At 39.8% G+C, this 17,174-nt stretch overlaps 1 protein-coding gene across 4 annotated transcripts in view; it reads left to right on the plus strand.

Moving 5' to 3' along the window:
- LOC132829118 (uncharacterized) overlaps nt 1–17,174 on the plus strand; it is a 116,463-nt gene that overhangs the window by 72,497 nt on the left and 26,792 nt on the right. For all 4 annotated transcript variants that reach the window (XM_060846441.1, XM_060846458.1, XM_060846449.1 and 1 more), the window contains 2 exons: nt 3,857–3,967; nt 5,989–6,116. In XM_060846441.1, the coding sequence (XP_060702424.1) occupies nt 3,857–3,967; nt 5,989–6,116 (239 nt within the window). The remainder of the gene's footprint in view (nt 1–3,856; nt 3,968–5,988; nt 6,117–17,174) is intronic.

Below are 17,174 nucleotides of genomic sequence, written 5' to 3' on the forward strand. Positions count from 1 at the left end.
CAGAAGCCACTACAGTTGCACATCGTCCTCACTTAGGACTATATCAACGTCCCTTCGTTGCCGCAGGGTCAGAAGTCTGGAACTTCTTTCCTAATAACACTGTGGGTACTCCTCCTCACCCTCTCAAGGGCAATTACAGTGTGGAAACAAACATTGGCCTAACATCCCTTGAATGATTTTATTTCAAAAAACTGCTATAGCCTTGTAAAAAAGTAAAACTGTATCTTCATGGTAAAGCAGCAGTGATCACAATTTGCTGAGAGTTGTCTTGTCATCTAACTGACCAATCTGTGTGTGTCCTTGTGCTTTGACTAAAGCTGCACATCGCCAGTGATGTATACTGTAAGTCTGTTCCGAAGGGGGAGCTTTGGTTCACTTGACATGGAAGCCATCCTCAGGCTATTTTCAGCCACAGCCCAGAGCAAACTGTCCTGCCTCTGATTCCCAGAATGACCATTTCTAATTAACTTTAGGAAAGGCCTCCACTCCTGATGATGTAAATAAAAATTTGAGATTCTGCTATTCAAGGCCAAAGTAACTTCCCTTGTCCCTTTATTTATCCCTCTTCTGGGCCAGCCCCTCTTTCAGGCATGCTACTCTTAATGAGGCTAGCGCTGGACAAAGAACCCATATGCCAAGGCTTCTGAAAAATGTCAGTATATTCCAATTTGTTTCCACAAAGTCCTCACTTGGGCCAAGGGTGTTGCTCAGTACCTGCCAAAATGGAAGTAAGAGCTATGGCCTCACAGGTCATGGTCATGTCTAATATTTTAATCCACCCAGACCTTGTTTTTTTAAGCGTTGGGTGAGATTAAATCAGGTCTTAAGTTCTTGCAGGAAGTAATGAATGAGATCACGGTGGACTTGAGTCTGAATCCAACAGTGTCCTCATCCTAAACTTCCAAAGATGAGGACATGTCAGGAAATTAATACTTAGTCATCAAGATTTACAGCACAGAAAAGGCCCCTTGCCCCATTGAGTCAGCATTGGTCAAACACAAGCACCTTTATTTTTCTAATCCCATTTTCCAATACTTGGCTCATAGTCTTTTATGTCTTAGCATTGCAAATGCACATCTAAATGCTTCTTAAATGTTATGAGGGTTTCTGCCTCTACTGCGTCTACCAGACAGTGACTTACGATTTCCCACCACCACCTGGGTAAGTCTGTAATGACTGACTGACTAGCTTTTAAGCAAAAGACTCACTTACCCAGACATATCATCACATCCACTCCTCCCATACTAGCCTTGCCTATCCAGTGCCTCCCTTTGCCTGCTCTCGCTCCCTCAATTATTGTCCCTATTTGTCGTTCCATCATTCCTATACCATCTTCTCCCATTTCTCCCCTGAGTTTACCTTTTCGTCTCATCTCAATTCCACATTGGCCCTGAGAGACCCTTCCCAGGCCCACAAGCAACAATTTCTTCATTGACAGTTTGAAAATCATCTGATTTAACTTCAACAGAATCAATTGCACCCAAAATAAACACAAGGCAACACTGACAAAATGAGGCAGGTTTAAGCTTTGCTCTTGTAATGCATTGACTTCGGACAGGGAGTGGTTGCAGGGATACCTTACTGGATCAGTCGTGCTTTTGCATTCTTCCCATGCCATCCCTCCTATGCCACTTGAAGTGGGCTTGGAGTAAACCTTCAGGGAATTGTTAGGACTATTTTACCCATTGCACCTGTAGACAGATTTTTGAAAGCAAAAGATAACTTGGATTTGTGGGAATTGTCCTATAGGATGACAGTTGGTCAATTAAAAAATTACTGATGCATTCCATACACAAATGTTACAAGTATAAAACTGATAAAACAGCGCTGGCAATAAGATTCAAGACCCTCTGACATATGTGCCACACTCAACCACCTGATTAATCAAGTACAGACAGGCAAAAAGTGTACTATTATAGATGAGTATTTGGTATGTTACCATGAATTGAACCAGTCCAATCTGAAACACAAAACATGTTTTTCAGTTAATGCTGTTAAGCTTGTAGTCAGTTTTCTGTCAGACTAAACAGGGTTTGAACTGTCAGACACTTTGGACATCTGAACCAAGCAGGACTTGGTGTGCTGCATTTGATCCCACAAAGATAACTGCATTTTTTAAAATCACATGAGTATTAAAGCTTTCTTTCCAGTGAGCTAACTCTAATCTTTTTTAGATTAGACTCCGTACAGTGTGGAAACAGGCCCTTCGATCCAACAAGTCCACACCGACCCTTCAAAGAGTAACCCACCCAGACACATTTCCCTACATTTACCCCTGACTGATGCACTGAACAGCATGGCCAATTCACCTAACCTGCACATCTTTTGGACTGTGGGAGGAAACCGGAGCACCAGAAGAAACCCATGCAGACATGGGGAGAATGTGCAAACTCCATACAATCGCCCAAGGCCAGAATCAAGCCTAGGTCCCTGGTGCTGTGAGACAGCAGTGCTAACCACTGAGCCACTGTGCTGCTCTGCACGTTTTATTGCACAATTCCAGAACTGCAAATTCAGTGTAGGTACTATTTACAATTAATATGTTTGAACTGATTTGCAAAACCCTACCCTGAAACACTTGATCAAAATACACAAACTCTGAAATATAATAACAGGGCATCTCCTGTCTCTTCTGTGTCATGGCTAGCATTTAAATCTCCCTCCCCACCACCAGTACCCAGCAGATTAGCAGAGTGTTCTAACTGCTGATTATGGAACTGTGCTGTACATTGATTGCTATGTTGAATTATATGATAATGATTACTGAACTTTAAAACAAAAATCACAAGTTCTCTAGGCTGAGCGCTTGTGAAAGTATTCCTTTTCTTAAGGATTCTCTCAGGTGGTAGATTCAGTAGTGACTGAATCATCTGGTTGGGAGCACTCTTTTTGTCCTTTAGAATGTTGCTATGTCAGATTTTGACTTAATTGATGGAATGTAATGCAATCACTCAACGTCCAGTTTGGTGTACCCTGAATTGCTTGGTGTTCCTGGAGGTTTGATAGTTTTAGTTCTTACAGTAGAACAAGGCAGAAATTGGTAACTTTAGCCCCTAAATTCTTTTGGAATGTGTTTGGATATTTAGTCGAAAAAGTGCAATTACTAAGGGTGGAGACTGAGCAGGATAATGAATTTAGACTAAGTAGGATATGAATAATTATGAGGAGGAAACTGCAGTTAGAGGATAAGATATTACAGTTTATGGGCAGTAAGCAGAACATGCGACTATACAGAAAGCTGGGATTAGACTTGGTTTATCATATTGGAAAAGCCACCAAGTCGATGGGAGTTGATGGTCAGATATAACTTGCAATAATTCCATACCTATGATGATAAGCTCCATGCTTTGCATTATAAACAAGCGGCTTTGTTTACTTGAAACATGCACCACAGCATGAAAATATGAGTTGTACAAGGGGCAGTGTTTGAATTTACTATGGTATAGGCCAACATAACAAGAATTTAATGTCTTTGTTCAGACCAAACTACATTATTGATTAGGAACTATGCAAGCTGAGGGACATAACTTCTTTTTAAAAAAATGCCTCCATCAGGCAGCAAAATAAAGTCTATATTCAAACAAGGTCACTTAAACTCACAAGTTGAATGGTTCTATTATTGCTGGATATGATTTTTTGAAGTATCCAAATATTCTGTAGTCCATTATTAAAAATTATAACTACAATTTATTGGAAATTTGCAGAATGAAACGTATAAATAGATTGGTGATCATTGCAATCCAGAGGGGCAGACATTAGTTGACTCACTGCCAGAATGGGCCCTTGCTACGCTAGTGGCCACATTAAATTAAAACTTTAAATTGAAGCTGATTTTCAGTGTAACATTTACCTCTAGACTGATCTCCGTAAACGAGCTCAAGAAAGTGAAGATTATTTGAACCATGTGCTACTAGAGGTGGAAAGACTCTGGCCATCCTTTATTGGGGGTCGAAGAATCGCAAAGCAGGTATTGACTTTCCTGGAACAGTTACTACTTAATGATAAACTTATTCATAGTGAAATGGTGCAGTGCTGCCACAATGTTTTATGCCTGTACCAGGTAATTGAAGGAGCTAGCCAGTTAAATAGCAAAATCACTGTGCACACCTGTGAAACACCTTAAAATGTTTTACTACATTGACAGACATTCAGTATTTATGTGTAGATTGGAGAGTTGCAGCACTTCAGGAATCTAAGTGAACCCCCAAGTCATAGTCACAGGCACCCTTTATCTTGCTACTCTCGTAATATCAAGTACAAATAAGTTTAATCAGTTTCTTCTTCTCACTCTCCAATGATTCCCCTTCCTGCACCAACCCTAGGTCGTCTTTGTACACTGCTGGAATTAATTTCTCTTACAACCATACTTTGAAAACTCCAACTCAGCTATTTTTTGACTCTCATTCACTAATACATTTCTTGTCCACTAATCTGCTGAACTGTGCATCCACTTCCATGTTTGCCCTTGTCCCCATTTAAAAACATTCTTTCTCACCTTGGCAGTTTACCCTGGTGCACTTCTCATCTCTGCCACCTGAGATTCACAACGTGGAGGAATGGCACCCAGTTGCTTCAGTCATTCACTGCTGATGTGACTGGTGCTTGTAAAGCACTGTTGAGTTCTGCATTCATCTGCCCAGACTGTTCACTATTTCAGGATCATTTTGACATGTGAACATGACTCCCAGCATTTTTCTACTGTGAACAATGTTTTTAAACCCCTTGCCCTCCTCCAGCCTGACCTTCAGTGTAACGTGAGAGAAATTCATGAGCTCCTTTTGTATGTAAGGATAGAACTGTCTGATTACGGCTTTTCCTTGCTTGAGGTTCTACAGGCCAAAAGTCTTTTGAGTCCCTGAGGTAAGGCAGCAGATTTGCTTCCCTCGTTTTTTTTCCCAAAATCAGCAACAGATTCATGGTCACCAGTGGTTTAGACCAGTGGTTTTTTTTGTATTAAATTCAAATTCCACCAACTGCCATGGTGAGGATCCAGGTCCCCAGAAAATTATCTGGGTCCGTGAATTCAGGGTCTGGCAATTACACCACGAGGTCATTGTCTCCCTGTCTATCTAATTTTGGCCACAGAATTACTTACTTTGGCTTCTCCTCTTGCTCCTACATCTACCTCTGGTATCCCTTATGGATCTACTCCTGACCCCCTCCTATTTCACATCTACATGCTGCCCTTGGGGATGTCATCTACAAACACACAGTTTCCACATATAATGATACCCAACTCTACAATACCATGATCTCTTTTTTTTTTGACATCTTCGTGGTGTCTATAAATTGTCACCGTGCCTGTCTGGCATCCAATATTTGACAGAGGAAATTTTCTTCCAACAAAATATCTAGAAGACCAAAGCCATTGTCTTGCTTTCAGTCACAGACATGGTGCCATAACCACCACCATACCTGTTCCTGGCGCCTGAGGCTGTGTAACCTTGGTGTCTTTTTGAATCCAAGACAAGCTGTCAGCCACATTTCAACTTCTGTATATTTGCCCTTGCATCAGAATTTCCAGCTGAAATCCTCATCAATGCCTTTTGTTGACTTGATTCTTTCAACACAACAACACTCTACTCATTAACCTACTATTGGCTCCTGGTTAAGCAGCAAAATTAGGTTTTCATCCTCTGTGTCAGTGTGTGTCTCTTCTTCCTTAAGATAGCCCTTAATACCTACCTGTTAAAGATTTCTTCATCTGTCTTGATTTCTTATGGAATTCAGTTTCAAATTGTCTTGTATGATACAACTGTTCAGTGGCTCAACACAGATTGAGTAATCCGGATTGTTCGTATTAAGATGCAGCAGTTTATGCCTTTGTAACAGGAGTCCACACTTTGAAAGTCATTCATGGGAATGTCCTGAGAAGTGTGATAAGATGGGGGTTTTTTGTAAGTTATTTGACTTCTTTTGTAAATTCAAAATTATTTTCTAATTTGAGCATGTTTTTAAACATTTGCTTTCCTACGCTGTTTCGAACAGGACACCACACTTTGTGGTTACGTGGTCCCGAAGGGTTACTTAGCATTATTCGTCGCCTTTGCTGTCCACAGGGATCCTGAAATTTTTGACGATCCTGACGAATTCCAACCTGAAAGATGGTCAGGAAGGTTTGTACTTTCTTAATTTAGCTCTTATAACTTCAGTCTTTTGTTTAGCTGTGCTTTGTTGTTGGAAACATTAAATGTTACTAATTTCTATTAATGACGCAGGCGTGGAAATTTAGGACAAAATGAATGAAATGTGCTAATGGTACCAAATTAGGATAGGCAATGAAATTGAGAGGTGACTTGGAACGATAATGAGTTACACTAGATACAAACAACAATTAATGAAAATTAAAGGAGATAGGTGTAAAGAACTACAAAATTGGAAATATAGGTGCTGCACGTATTCCATGATATTGAAAAAGTTGGAGAAATGAAAATGATTGATCTCTAACAAGCTCAATATCTCAGCCCCTGACAGTTTTCTTCAGTTCCTTTCAAGTGTTTCAAAGATGAAACAATCCCAGTGTGCATGCTGGAAAACCTGACTGACATTCATACTTGAGATGAAAGATGCAAGGGAAAAGAGAAGTATTGCAAAGCATCTCAGTCTGATGGAATTCCCAAGCTGTTGTAGATTGGACTTCAGTATCTTACTTCTCAGCTGGAATTTGGTTCCAAAAATTGACCAGAGTGATGGTCCCTTTGCTAATTATAACCAGAGCCAAGTCCATAGCAGTATAACTGGCTCAAATGTTGTAGGCAAGCAGGAGGAAGATTCTGAAATTAATAGTGATGGCGAATCTAGAGTGAAGGTAATAGAAGTTTCAATAACTACAGATTGGAATCCAATATGGAACATTACCAGCCTGTTGTCAGAATGGAGGATGTCACGGCTTGCTGTTTTGGAGAATGAAGAATAAACAGTTGTCATCCATGTCGGCATCAGCATCATAGATGAAAAGATAGCTGAGATGCTTCAGGCAGATTGAAGGAGTTGGGAAAGAACCTAGCCAGCAGAATCTTAAAGGTAGTCCTCTCCAGATTACATGATGCATTAGTTGCTAATAAGCAAAGAAATGGGATGGTCAAGGAAATTAATCTGTGGCTTTGGAAATGGGGCAGGTGAGAGGATTTTGGACTCCTTAAAAATTGGGATCAGTTATGTGGAAGGTTGGACCTTTGCAAACAGTATGGACTAAACATGAACAAGAAAACTCAAGGACAATCTATTTGATTAGAGTGCCAACAGGGATGTATTTTTGTAGGCCAACAACTCAAGGAAGATAAACAGATTTCTAAGAAATGGAGGTGTAAAAATATAGTGTGGTGACCATGGGAATTCAGTACCCTAATAGAAATGGGATAGTGATAATATAAAGAGGAGAGATGGGGAACTATTTCTACAGTATATTCGGGAGAACTTGTAGATGACCTTTTTCCAGTCCAATGAAGGAGGCAGCTTTGGTAGACCTGGTTCTAAATAATGTTTGGGACAGTTATCAGTAGAAAAAAGATTTAGGAATTGGTGATCGTGGTATCATAAGGCTTAGATTCACTATGGAAAAGGGCAATGAGAAATTGAGTACAAATATTTAATTGGAAAGTAGTCCGTTTCAAAGATTGGTAGGTAAAGCTATGGTACAGAGCATTGCCTGTTTAAAGAGGTGATGGTTTCATTATAGTTGAGGTATGTTCCTATAGAGAAAAGATAGGATTAACAAAGTCAAAGCTTACGACAAAAGAAAGTAAGAGAGGTGAAGCAGCAAGTACATAGTAAAAGATGGTAGAGGGAGAAGTGAGCCAATTAGGGACCAAACGTAAAGGGACAGCTGAGCAACTAAATAAGTACTTTGCATCTGGCTCTGCCACAAATGTTATGCTGTAAAATTGGATAGTTGAGACACAGGCTGAACAAAAAATTGAAAGGGTATTAGAAAAGCTGACATTTCCTAAATTTGACAATTCATCAGGGAGATGCATAAGCAGATATTGAAAGAAACAAAGGTGGAAATTGCATAGATACCAGCTATAATCTTCCAAGTTTCCTTCAATATAAAGTTGGTGCCAGAGGACTGCATGATTTAATGTGACTCCTTTGTTCAAAAAAGAGTGCAAGGATAAGCATAGCAACTCCTGGCTAGTCAGTAATGAGTAATGTTTGGAAAAAATAATCTGGATTAGATTAACAGTCACCTGGACAAGTGTTGATTAAGGACAGTGAAGAAAATATTTAAATAGTTGGATTTTTTGGTCAGGTATGAGAGGATTCATAAGGCTAAGGTGGTGGTTGAAGTCTGTGTGGACCTCCAAAAGTCATTTGGTCAAGCGTCTCAAAACAGGATTGCAAGCAAATTTGAGTAGAATAAAGGGGTTTAGGCAAGATGAATATAAAGTTGGTTGAATGGGTTAAAATGGAACATCATAGTAAACAATTGATTGCAGGTAAGAGGAAGGCATATAGTGGGGTTCCTAGTCGGTCATTATTAGGATTACTACATTGATTGGTTAATGACCTAGACATAGAGTCATAGAGATGTATAGCATGGAAGCAGACCCTTCGGTCCAACCCATCCATGCCGACCAGATATCCCAACCCAATATATTCCCACCTGCCCATATCCCTCCAAACCCTTCCTAATCATATATCCATCCAAATGCCTCTTAAATGTTGCAATTGTACCAGCCTCCACCACATCCTCTGGCAGCTCATTCCATGCACGTACCACAGGAACTTGTGAACTATGCATAGCTTGAGGGTGTTGTGAGCTATAGAAGAAGACCGGAATAAGCTTCAGTAGGACGTATGAAAGAGACTGGTAAACGGAGTGGACTTGAGACATGAAATTTGATGTGTGAAGTCATCTATTTCTATGGGAAGAATTAGATAAATCATGCAATTTTAAAGAGGCTACATACAGATTCAGACAAACTAGAGGATTTGTGTGTGCAAAATCAGTATCTCAGAAACCCACAACATGTACCACATGGATTGAAAAGGAAGCATACGTATGTCAATACTACAACATCCACGTTTCTGTCCAAGTCTCTCTCTCTCTCGATTTTGGATCACTGCTTTTTTTTAATTGCTGGATCAAAATCCATGGAATTATCTTGTTAGTACTGTGGGAGTACCTGTCATTACTTGGACATCATTGTAGTTCAAGTTAATGACTTGCCAACATCTTGGGGGCATTTAAGGATAGTCCATATAAATACTCACCTCATGAATTAAAGTTGATGTAACAGATTTCATGGTGAGCATATCCAACTGATAAAGAGCAGCAATTGTTGCATGTTGAAGTACACTGCCAGATCAGCAGTCTGAGAGTCTGAAGAAGTACCAATTTAACCTGTATGGGGCTAGGGTGAAAAAAGAAACTTGGTACAGAGTGTGGAATGTAGTGGCCAGGTGACATTGATCTGCAGATAAGAATGGTGTGGCTGGTTCCTTGTATCGGGGAACTGAGTTATGCGAGGAGACTGGAAAGAATCGGTGTTTTCAGTCTGGTTGGGAACCGTCTGATACTTATAAAGTTAAGCTTTTATGCTATTAACGTCTCAGTCAAACTATGTGACACAGATTCAACCAACAGAAAGTAGGTTTATGATAGATTTTGAAAATTCTTCATTTTACAGGTAAACTACTACCAAGCAGAGTAATCAAGTCAATGCCCAGAAGAATTTCATAAACAATTGAATGCTACAATAGGGAGTTAATTCTGATCACTCTGGATAGTTTGGCTAAATTGTTAAGATTATTGAAAATCTTGTGAAGAAATTAGTTAGGAAAGCATAATTAACTTTGCTAATCCATCAGTTTACTATATTTTTTAAGAAAAAATGCTCGAAGAGTGCTAGATCTTTGATATTTTAAGTATTAGTAATTTAAATCTAATTCCATTTGTAACTGTGCTACATTGTTGCTGCAGTAACTGAACATTCAAAAGTAATTGAGAAGTTAAAATATTTCAAGGATGTTTTGAATGAGGTGGGCTCATGCCTGTATTGTCATGTGGAAGGACATAAATCAGGATTGCTGTTTCAAACCATGTCACATGATTGCACAAGACATGAGGCAAATATTATGTAAGATACCATGAAGCCTTCAGAATTGTTGGCCAAGAATGCGGCTTCCTATCATGAGTGAAGAGTTTGTTGACTAGCACGCAACCCATGAATAGCCTATTTGTCTCAAGAACGTACAGAGCCCTTTTGAAGAAAGCCGAAGCTTCATTTGTGCTGCTTATTTGGGTGATTTGAGGGATAGTTTCTCTTGTTAACAATTTTCCAGTTCTGAGGCACTTGGGGCTGTTTTCATTGGAGAAAAGAAGGTTTAGGGGTGACTTGATAGAGGTGTACAAGATGATTAGGGGTTTAGATAGAGTTGACCATGAGAACCTTTTTCCACATATGGAATCAGATATTACGAGGGGGCATAGCTTTAAATTAAGGGATGGTAGGTATAGGACTGATGTTAGGGATAGATTCTTTACTCAGCGAGTCATGAGTTCATGGAATGCCCTGCCAGTAACAGTGGTGGACTCTCCCTCTTTATGGGCATTTAAACGGGCAGTGGATAGCATATGGAGGATAGTGGGCTAGTATAGGTAAGGTGGGCTTGGATCGACGCAACATCAAGGGCCAAAAGGCCTGTACTGCGCTGTATTTTTCTATGTTCTATATTTGTTAAACTGCTCTAATGTTCACAGTTGGAAGGTTTAACAAAAACTTTCAGTTCCTTGTAATTTAAGAGCCAGGCCACAAATGTATATAGGAGAAAGTGAGGACTGCAGATGCTGGAGATCAGAGTCAAAATGTATGGTGCTGAAAAAACACAGCCGGTCAGGCGGCATCCGAGCAGCAGGAGAGTCAATGTTTTGAGCATGAGCTCTAACGAAGAGCTCATAGACTCTCCTGCTCCTCAGATGCTGCCTCACTGGCTGTGCTTTTCCAGTACCACACTTTTTAACCCAAAAGAATAGAGACCATGTCATCAAGGCCCCAAGCAGTAAAGAATTGAAGAACTTGCAGTGCCACAGTACATTTCATACATTCTGAATATTTGCAAGTTCCTCATATTCATTAAAATACTTGGAAGCATAGTCACTTTTGTAAGGAAAACAGCCAGCAACCAATTTGGGCACTGCAAATTCACACACAGCAGTGAGGTGCAAGACAAAATGAGCTACTTTGGTTCACTAAGATAAGTGCTGGCTAGGAAATCAGGAGCACTCCCAAGTAGTTCTTTGAATAATGTCAAGGATCTAACATTCACCTATGAGAGAGCATACTTTGGTTTAACATCTCATCTGCAGACTGCCTCTTAAGCAGCACTTCCTCCATTATGTACTCTGGTTTCAATCTATGCTCAAGATTCTACATGAGGCATGGACCAACAATCACCTTGTTGAGAGACAAAGTATTCTCACTGTACCAAGGTTTAAAAGATGAGGTAAATCAATTTCAAAGAGGAGATGTTAATCAGTTCTAAATGAACATGGAAGATTCTGTATAAAATACCTGACAAGAATGTCACACAAATGCACTCATCAAGTGATATCACAAGCAATATTTTTTTTAGTCTTGACAATTAGATGAAGCTTTGAAGACAGCATTTCTATAGACTGCAGCCACTGATGGAGGATTCGATATTCAGGCTAATAGATGAGCTGCTAATAAGTGGGCTGTTTTGTCTTCAATGTATGGGTATGGTATGGACAGCTTAGTTTATCTAAGGAATTGTGGATAAGAAAGTGAAAAATCTTTCCCAGATTTCATTGGGAAGAGAAGATCTCTGCTTGTTCCAGTTGGAGGTGGGAGTAGATCGATGTGTTGCCTGTTAAGTGGCTCCCACAGTATCCTCATTTACCAGCTCACACAACTTGTGTAACTTAGCTTATGTACACACGTTAGGTCACTTCCAAAGTATCAAGTTAATCAGTATTTCATATATTGCTATAAGATTACTATAGGTGTTTGGTGCTATCTTGCACTGTACATCTAGTTACAGATGTTATGGGCAATTGACAATAAATTTGCTAATATGTTTCAGGTAATTGGCAAAAGGCCTAGAGTTGCAAAGTTGCTGGCTGTTATCTATATATTGGTCTCCTACGGTCTGCAGGCATGTTCATCTATTTATTCTTTTATGGGATGTGCTTGCTGTTGGCATTCGTTTTCCATCTCCAGTTGTCTTGGAGAAGATGGTAACAAGCTGGAATATAATTGTGTGGCTTGCTCGACTGTTTTAGAGAGCAGTTAAAAATCAAAATGATTGTAGATCAGAAGGTAGATAGACATGTAGGCAAGACCAGATGTGAGTGGGAGATTTCCTCCTGTAAACAGGCATTATTGAACCAGAAGTATTTTATGATAATTGATAGATTCATGGTCGCCATTACTAAGAACAACTTTCAGTGCCAATTTTTGTCAATTTTAAGTATCCCCAGCTGCTGTGTCAGGATTCAAAACTGTGTTAGCAGTACATTGGCCTGGGTCTCAGGATTTACAAACCCACTAATGTTAACACTGCCTTCTCAGTAATAGAATTCATCCAACTTTTAAGGCTTTGTATTTACTGGGTTTAGGTCTGTCTCCTTTCTTCCCTGCGTATGTATAGGGACTGGTTTGGCTTTTATCCAGATGTTTTTTTTGGGTCTACTGATCATTCATTGAAGCTAACGTGATTGTCAGGACTAGACAAATTTCATCCTTAGCCTGTTAGAACCCTGTGATAGACATACTCCTTTTTCGATGATTTTGTTCTGTATAAAATCTGTATGTTGATGTCACAGCTGTGGATGTCCATTAATTATTTGCTTTGCTACACATTGGTTACTATGGTAAAGAAAGCACTTTCCTTGAAATGTCCCAGCTAAGGAAATGCTTTTTGAAGTGTAGTCATCGTCATGTGGGCAAATTTAGCAACATGTACACCACAAAGTGTCTCAAACAGCAATGAGATGACTGACTGACTGAGTAGCCTTTAATAAGCTAGGTCTAGGCTTGATCAGAGCATCAAAATAATATCTTGCTTCTTATCGAATAGTCTTGATAACTGTTTTCTCAAGCTGAAAGAATAAATCTGAAGGCTGGTACCTTTGATAATGCAGCACTGTCTCCAAATTGCCCTAAAGTGCCAGTATAATGAGCTCAAGGGTTGGAGCTTGAACTGACGCTCTTCCGACTTGGATGAGCAATTAAAAGAGTGGCAGTTATATCGTGTTTATATTAGTGATTTTCATTTCTGTATCCAACAAAAATATTGAAGCATAAAATTGAAGGAAACTGATGTGATAGTAGGAAATAAAGAAACAACACTGATTATTCTGTTGGATGCTATATGACATAATTAAAATTATTTCTAAGTGAGCCCTAATCAGGTGAAAAGCCTTAGCTCATTCCACTGTTACATTTGAACAGAGGATTAAACTGCACTATTTTCAAACTGTCTTTTAACAGCTGGGAGCAATAAATTGATTTATCTAAAATAAGTCTCTGCTGTTTCAGTACAGGTGCTAACTGACTTAAAATAAAATTAACTGAGAATGGGACAGAAAGCAGTAGACTATAAGTGGAGGTGGCAAATTTTACATTTCATTACTGCATTGGGATCAGTATGTTCATTATGTAGAATAGAAGATTACATACAGAGCCACCATTGGCCCCTGTCCGAATGGAGACAAGGTAATTTTTCATGCCCACATGATCCTCAGTTGATCACATCTAAAAATCCCACAACAGTGTATAGTGTTTTACTTCTTTAGAGTCATACAGCACAGAAACAGACTCTTCGGTCCAACTAGTCCATGCAGACCAAGTTTCCCAAACTAAACTAGTCCCACTCACCTGTGTTTGGCCCATACCATAGAATCCTTACAGTGTAGAAACAGGCATTACTACTAGAAAATACATAGCTTTTTGAAGCAGAAATGATTTTAGTTTTAATTGTGAATTCTGTTTGTAGTTTTTGTAAATAGACTTTGCTATTATGAAAGCAGACCATTGCATCGGTCATCATGTATTGCTGAATTAATGGTAGTGCTGCCATTTTGAAATGTAAAACTCCAGTTCATGCTATCTCTGTCACATGTGGCTGAACATGGCTCACCCCTGCCCACTCCGCCCCACACAGTCGCCCACTCAGCGCCCGCCCCCTCAAACGGACCATCAAGGGTTGATTGCTGAGTGCCTCTGTGGCTATTGCTGCAATTGGTGAAGTGTTTGATGCACTCAAACTGTTAAAGTTGGTTGAAAGCAGGTCTGAACAGCTTTGTCCTGACCTTTTTAAAGCCTCTGCATGAATTGTCTGGTCAGTCCTTGGTGCACTCATACAAGTTCACTTTGGAATATAACATGGTTGGAAGGAAGAGTGGGGGACATGCAGTGCAGGGAGTTTTGTAAGAAGAGAGAGCCCTCACATGAGGTCATGTTGACCTAATGTGTTTAATGAGTGACTCTGACTTGAAATCTAATGAGGAATAATGTTTGCACTGTTTTTCTCCCCTAAGAACTTTCTGATTGAAACCGGCCTTCAGCTGCAACTGAAACCTCTGCCTTGGGCTGTTGTAACCATGCAGGTGTCTTGACCATGTGGCATTATGCTCCTCATCTGCAGCATTTCAGCTTGCTGTTCATTGTTGCCTAACGGTGGTCTGTTCAAAAAAGCTGAATGCACTTAATTTTCTCTTGCCAGACAGCAATATACATGGAAAGCACATAACTTTGTGAGCTTTACACAAAGCACTTGGTAGAGAACATGTCAGGTTCCACTGTGATTTGCTGCACAATCTTGCTTGTGAAAGGGCACAGCTTTTGTCACCATACGTTCAGTAAGGAATTGAGGAGGGGGCGAGGCAATCCACTCTGGCCAGGTTGTCAGTGGAGAAAGATATGTCGTAGAATAATCATAACTGCAACATCCCAATTCCCTAATAACCAACACCACCAACCCTTACCTTCCTTCTGTCACTAGATTTACTTGTTCCCAAGCCTAAAATTTAAACAGAAATCAGTACTTTTTCACATTGCATACAAACATAAACTATTAGCCTTGTGTGCTTTTGTCGTAGCTGTCTTGAGTGTAGAATTTCAGTTTCAGTGTGAGGATGAGAAACTTGAGTCTTAAGTGCCTTCAAGCCAATTACAAGTGAGCGAAAGCTGTTTGCTGAAGTGGGCTGGAAAAGTAACTTAAAAGGAAGGATCAGACTTTGTTCTGATGAAGAGTCACTAGATTCAAAACATTAGCTCTGCTTTCTCCTCACAGATGCTCAGTCCTGCTGAGTTTTTCCAGCAATTTCTGTTCTTGTTTCAGATTTCCAGCATTTGTAATTTTTTATTTTATTGCAAGGGAGGATGATAGTTAAGTAGTGGAAGATATTGAAGGAGGTATTTGATATTTCTGAGTAAAGATACTGGTAAATTCAATTAAGAAATAAATACCAAATAAAGTGTGATGAGCCATCTGAGACCGAAAGTTTAAGGATCTCACAAAACTGATAAAGACATATCGTAGTGGGGATTGATGGTCAGAAGTTAATGAAAATTTTAGAAATCAGCATGATAGATAATCAGTAGATCATCTGAAAGTAAGCTAGCAAAAAAATGAAAAGTCAGTAAAAAAAAATTCTATGCCAGTATAAAGAGGAAGGGAGTAGTTAAAGTTAGCATCTGAGACAGGCGTGAATAATAGATATCAAGAAATTGGCTGAAATTTTGGACAGACATTCTCAAGGCAGAAGAACTAAAATTACACCAGATTTTTAAAAATATCAGGGCGGGATCCGGAATGAAGAAGTGCCTGTATGTGATATGCAGGGCTGTGGGAAAAGTACGTCTTGCTGGGTTAGTGTAATTAGGTATGCTTATGAAGCTGTTGTGTTACTTTATTGGTATTAAGAGGATTAGAGTACAAATTCCAACATGGTAGTTAGAAAATTTGAGTTTTCAGTTTCATTTTTAAATAAGTGTCCAAGAGGTGTCTGATTGTGTTATTTTAATAAAGCAGCAGATTTGCGCATTGTTTGAGAAGATAACCTGCTGTTCAGACACATGCGATTCTGGTATCGCAATCACGATGAATGGCTCTTGAGGCCCTCTGAAGTGACCTAGCAAGACATACCTTTGTTCCAAGATCTGTTACCGCCATTGAAGGTAGAGAATTTGTTTTTGCTTCTGGTGGTGTTAAAGATTCAAATGCCGCTTTGGTACTTTGATATAAAAACTGAAATAGCAAGCAATCAAGAAGAATAAAGATGCTTAACATTACTGCTGTGCCACCCTTAATGCAAAAGCAATGCTTGTTTGAACCTCGAGGCATGAACAGCCTGTCCTGTGCTTTCAAGGTTTAGATTATAGCTTCCTTTTAGGTAGATCATGGAAAATTACAGTAAAGGAGACAACTTGGTTCATCATGCTTGTGTTGGTGCTCATTCTTTATTTATAACTGGAACATGCCTGCTCTAGTGCCCCTTTCCATTATCCTCTAATACTCTTCTTAAATACTTAAAATGAAATTACATTGATAATGTTCGGCAAAGTCACTTCCTGTCATTGCATTGGTAGCATAGAACATAGAACATAGAAGGATACAGCGCAGTACAGGCCCTTCGGCCCTCGATGTTGCGCCGACCGAATCCTACCTAACCTATACTAGCCCAATAACTTCCAAATGCCTATCCAATGCCCGCTTAAATGACCATAAAGAAGGAGAGTTCACCACTGATACGGGCAGGGCATTCCATGAACTCACAACCCGCTGTGTGAAGAATCTACCCCTAACATCTGTCCTATACCTACCACCCCTTAATTTAAAGCTATGTCCCCTAGTAACACCTGACTCCATTAGCGGTAAAAGGTTCTTAGTATCTACCCTATCTAAACCCCTAATCATCTTATACACTTCTATCAGATCTCCCCTAAACCTTCTCTTCTCCAATGAGAACAGCCCCAAGTGCCTCAGCCTTTCCTCATAAGATTTTCCTACCATTCCAGGCAACATCCTGGTAAACCTCCTCTGCACTCGTTCTAAAGCTTCCACATCCTTCCTATAGTATGGCGACCAAAACTGCACACAATACTCCAGATGAGGCCTCACCAGAGTCTTATACAACTGCAACATGACCTCAGGACTCCGGAACTCAATTCCTCTGCCAATAAAGCCCAGTACACCATATGCCT

The sequence above is a fragment of the Hemiscyllium ocellatum genome, chromosome 2 (assembly GCF_020745735.1).
Source record: "Hemiscyllium ocellatum isolate sHemOce1 chromosome 2, sHemOce1.pat.X.cur, whole genome shotgun sequence".
In the NCBI taxonomy this organism is placed as follows: domain Eukaryota; kingdom Metazoa; phylum Chordata; class Chondrichthyes; order Orectolobiformes; family Hemiscylliidae; genus Hemiscyllium; species Hemiscyllium ocellatum.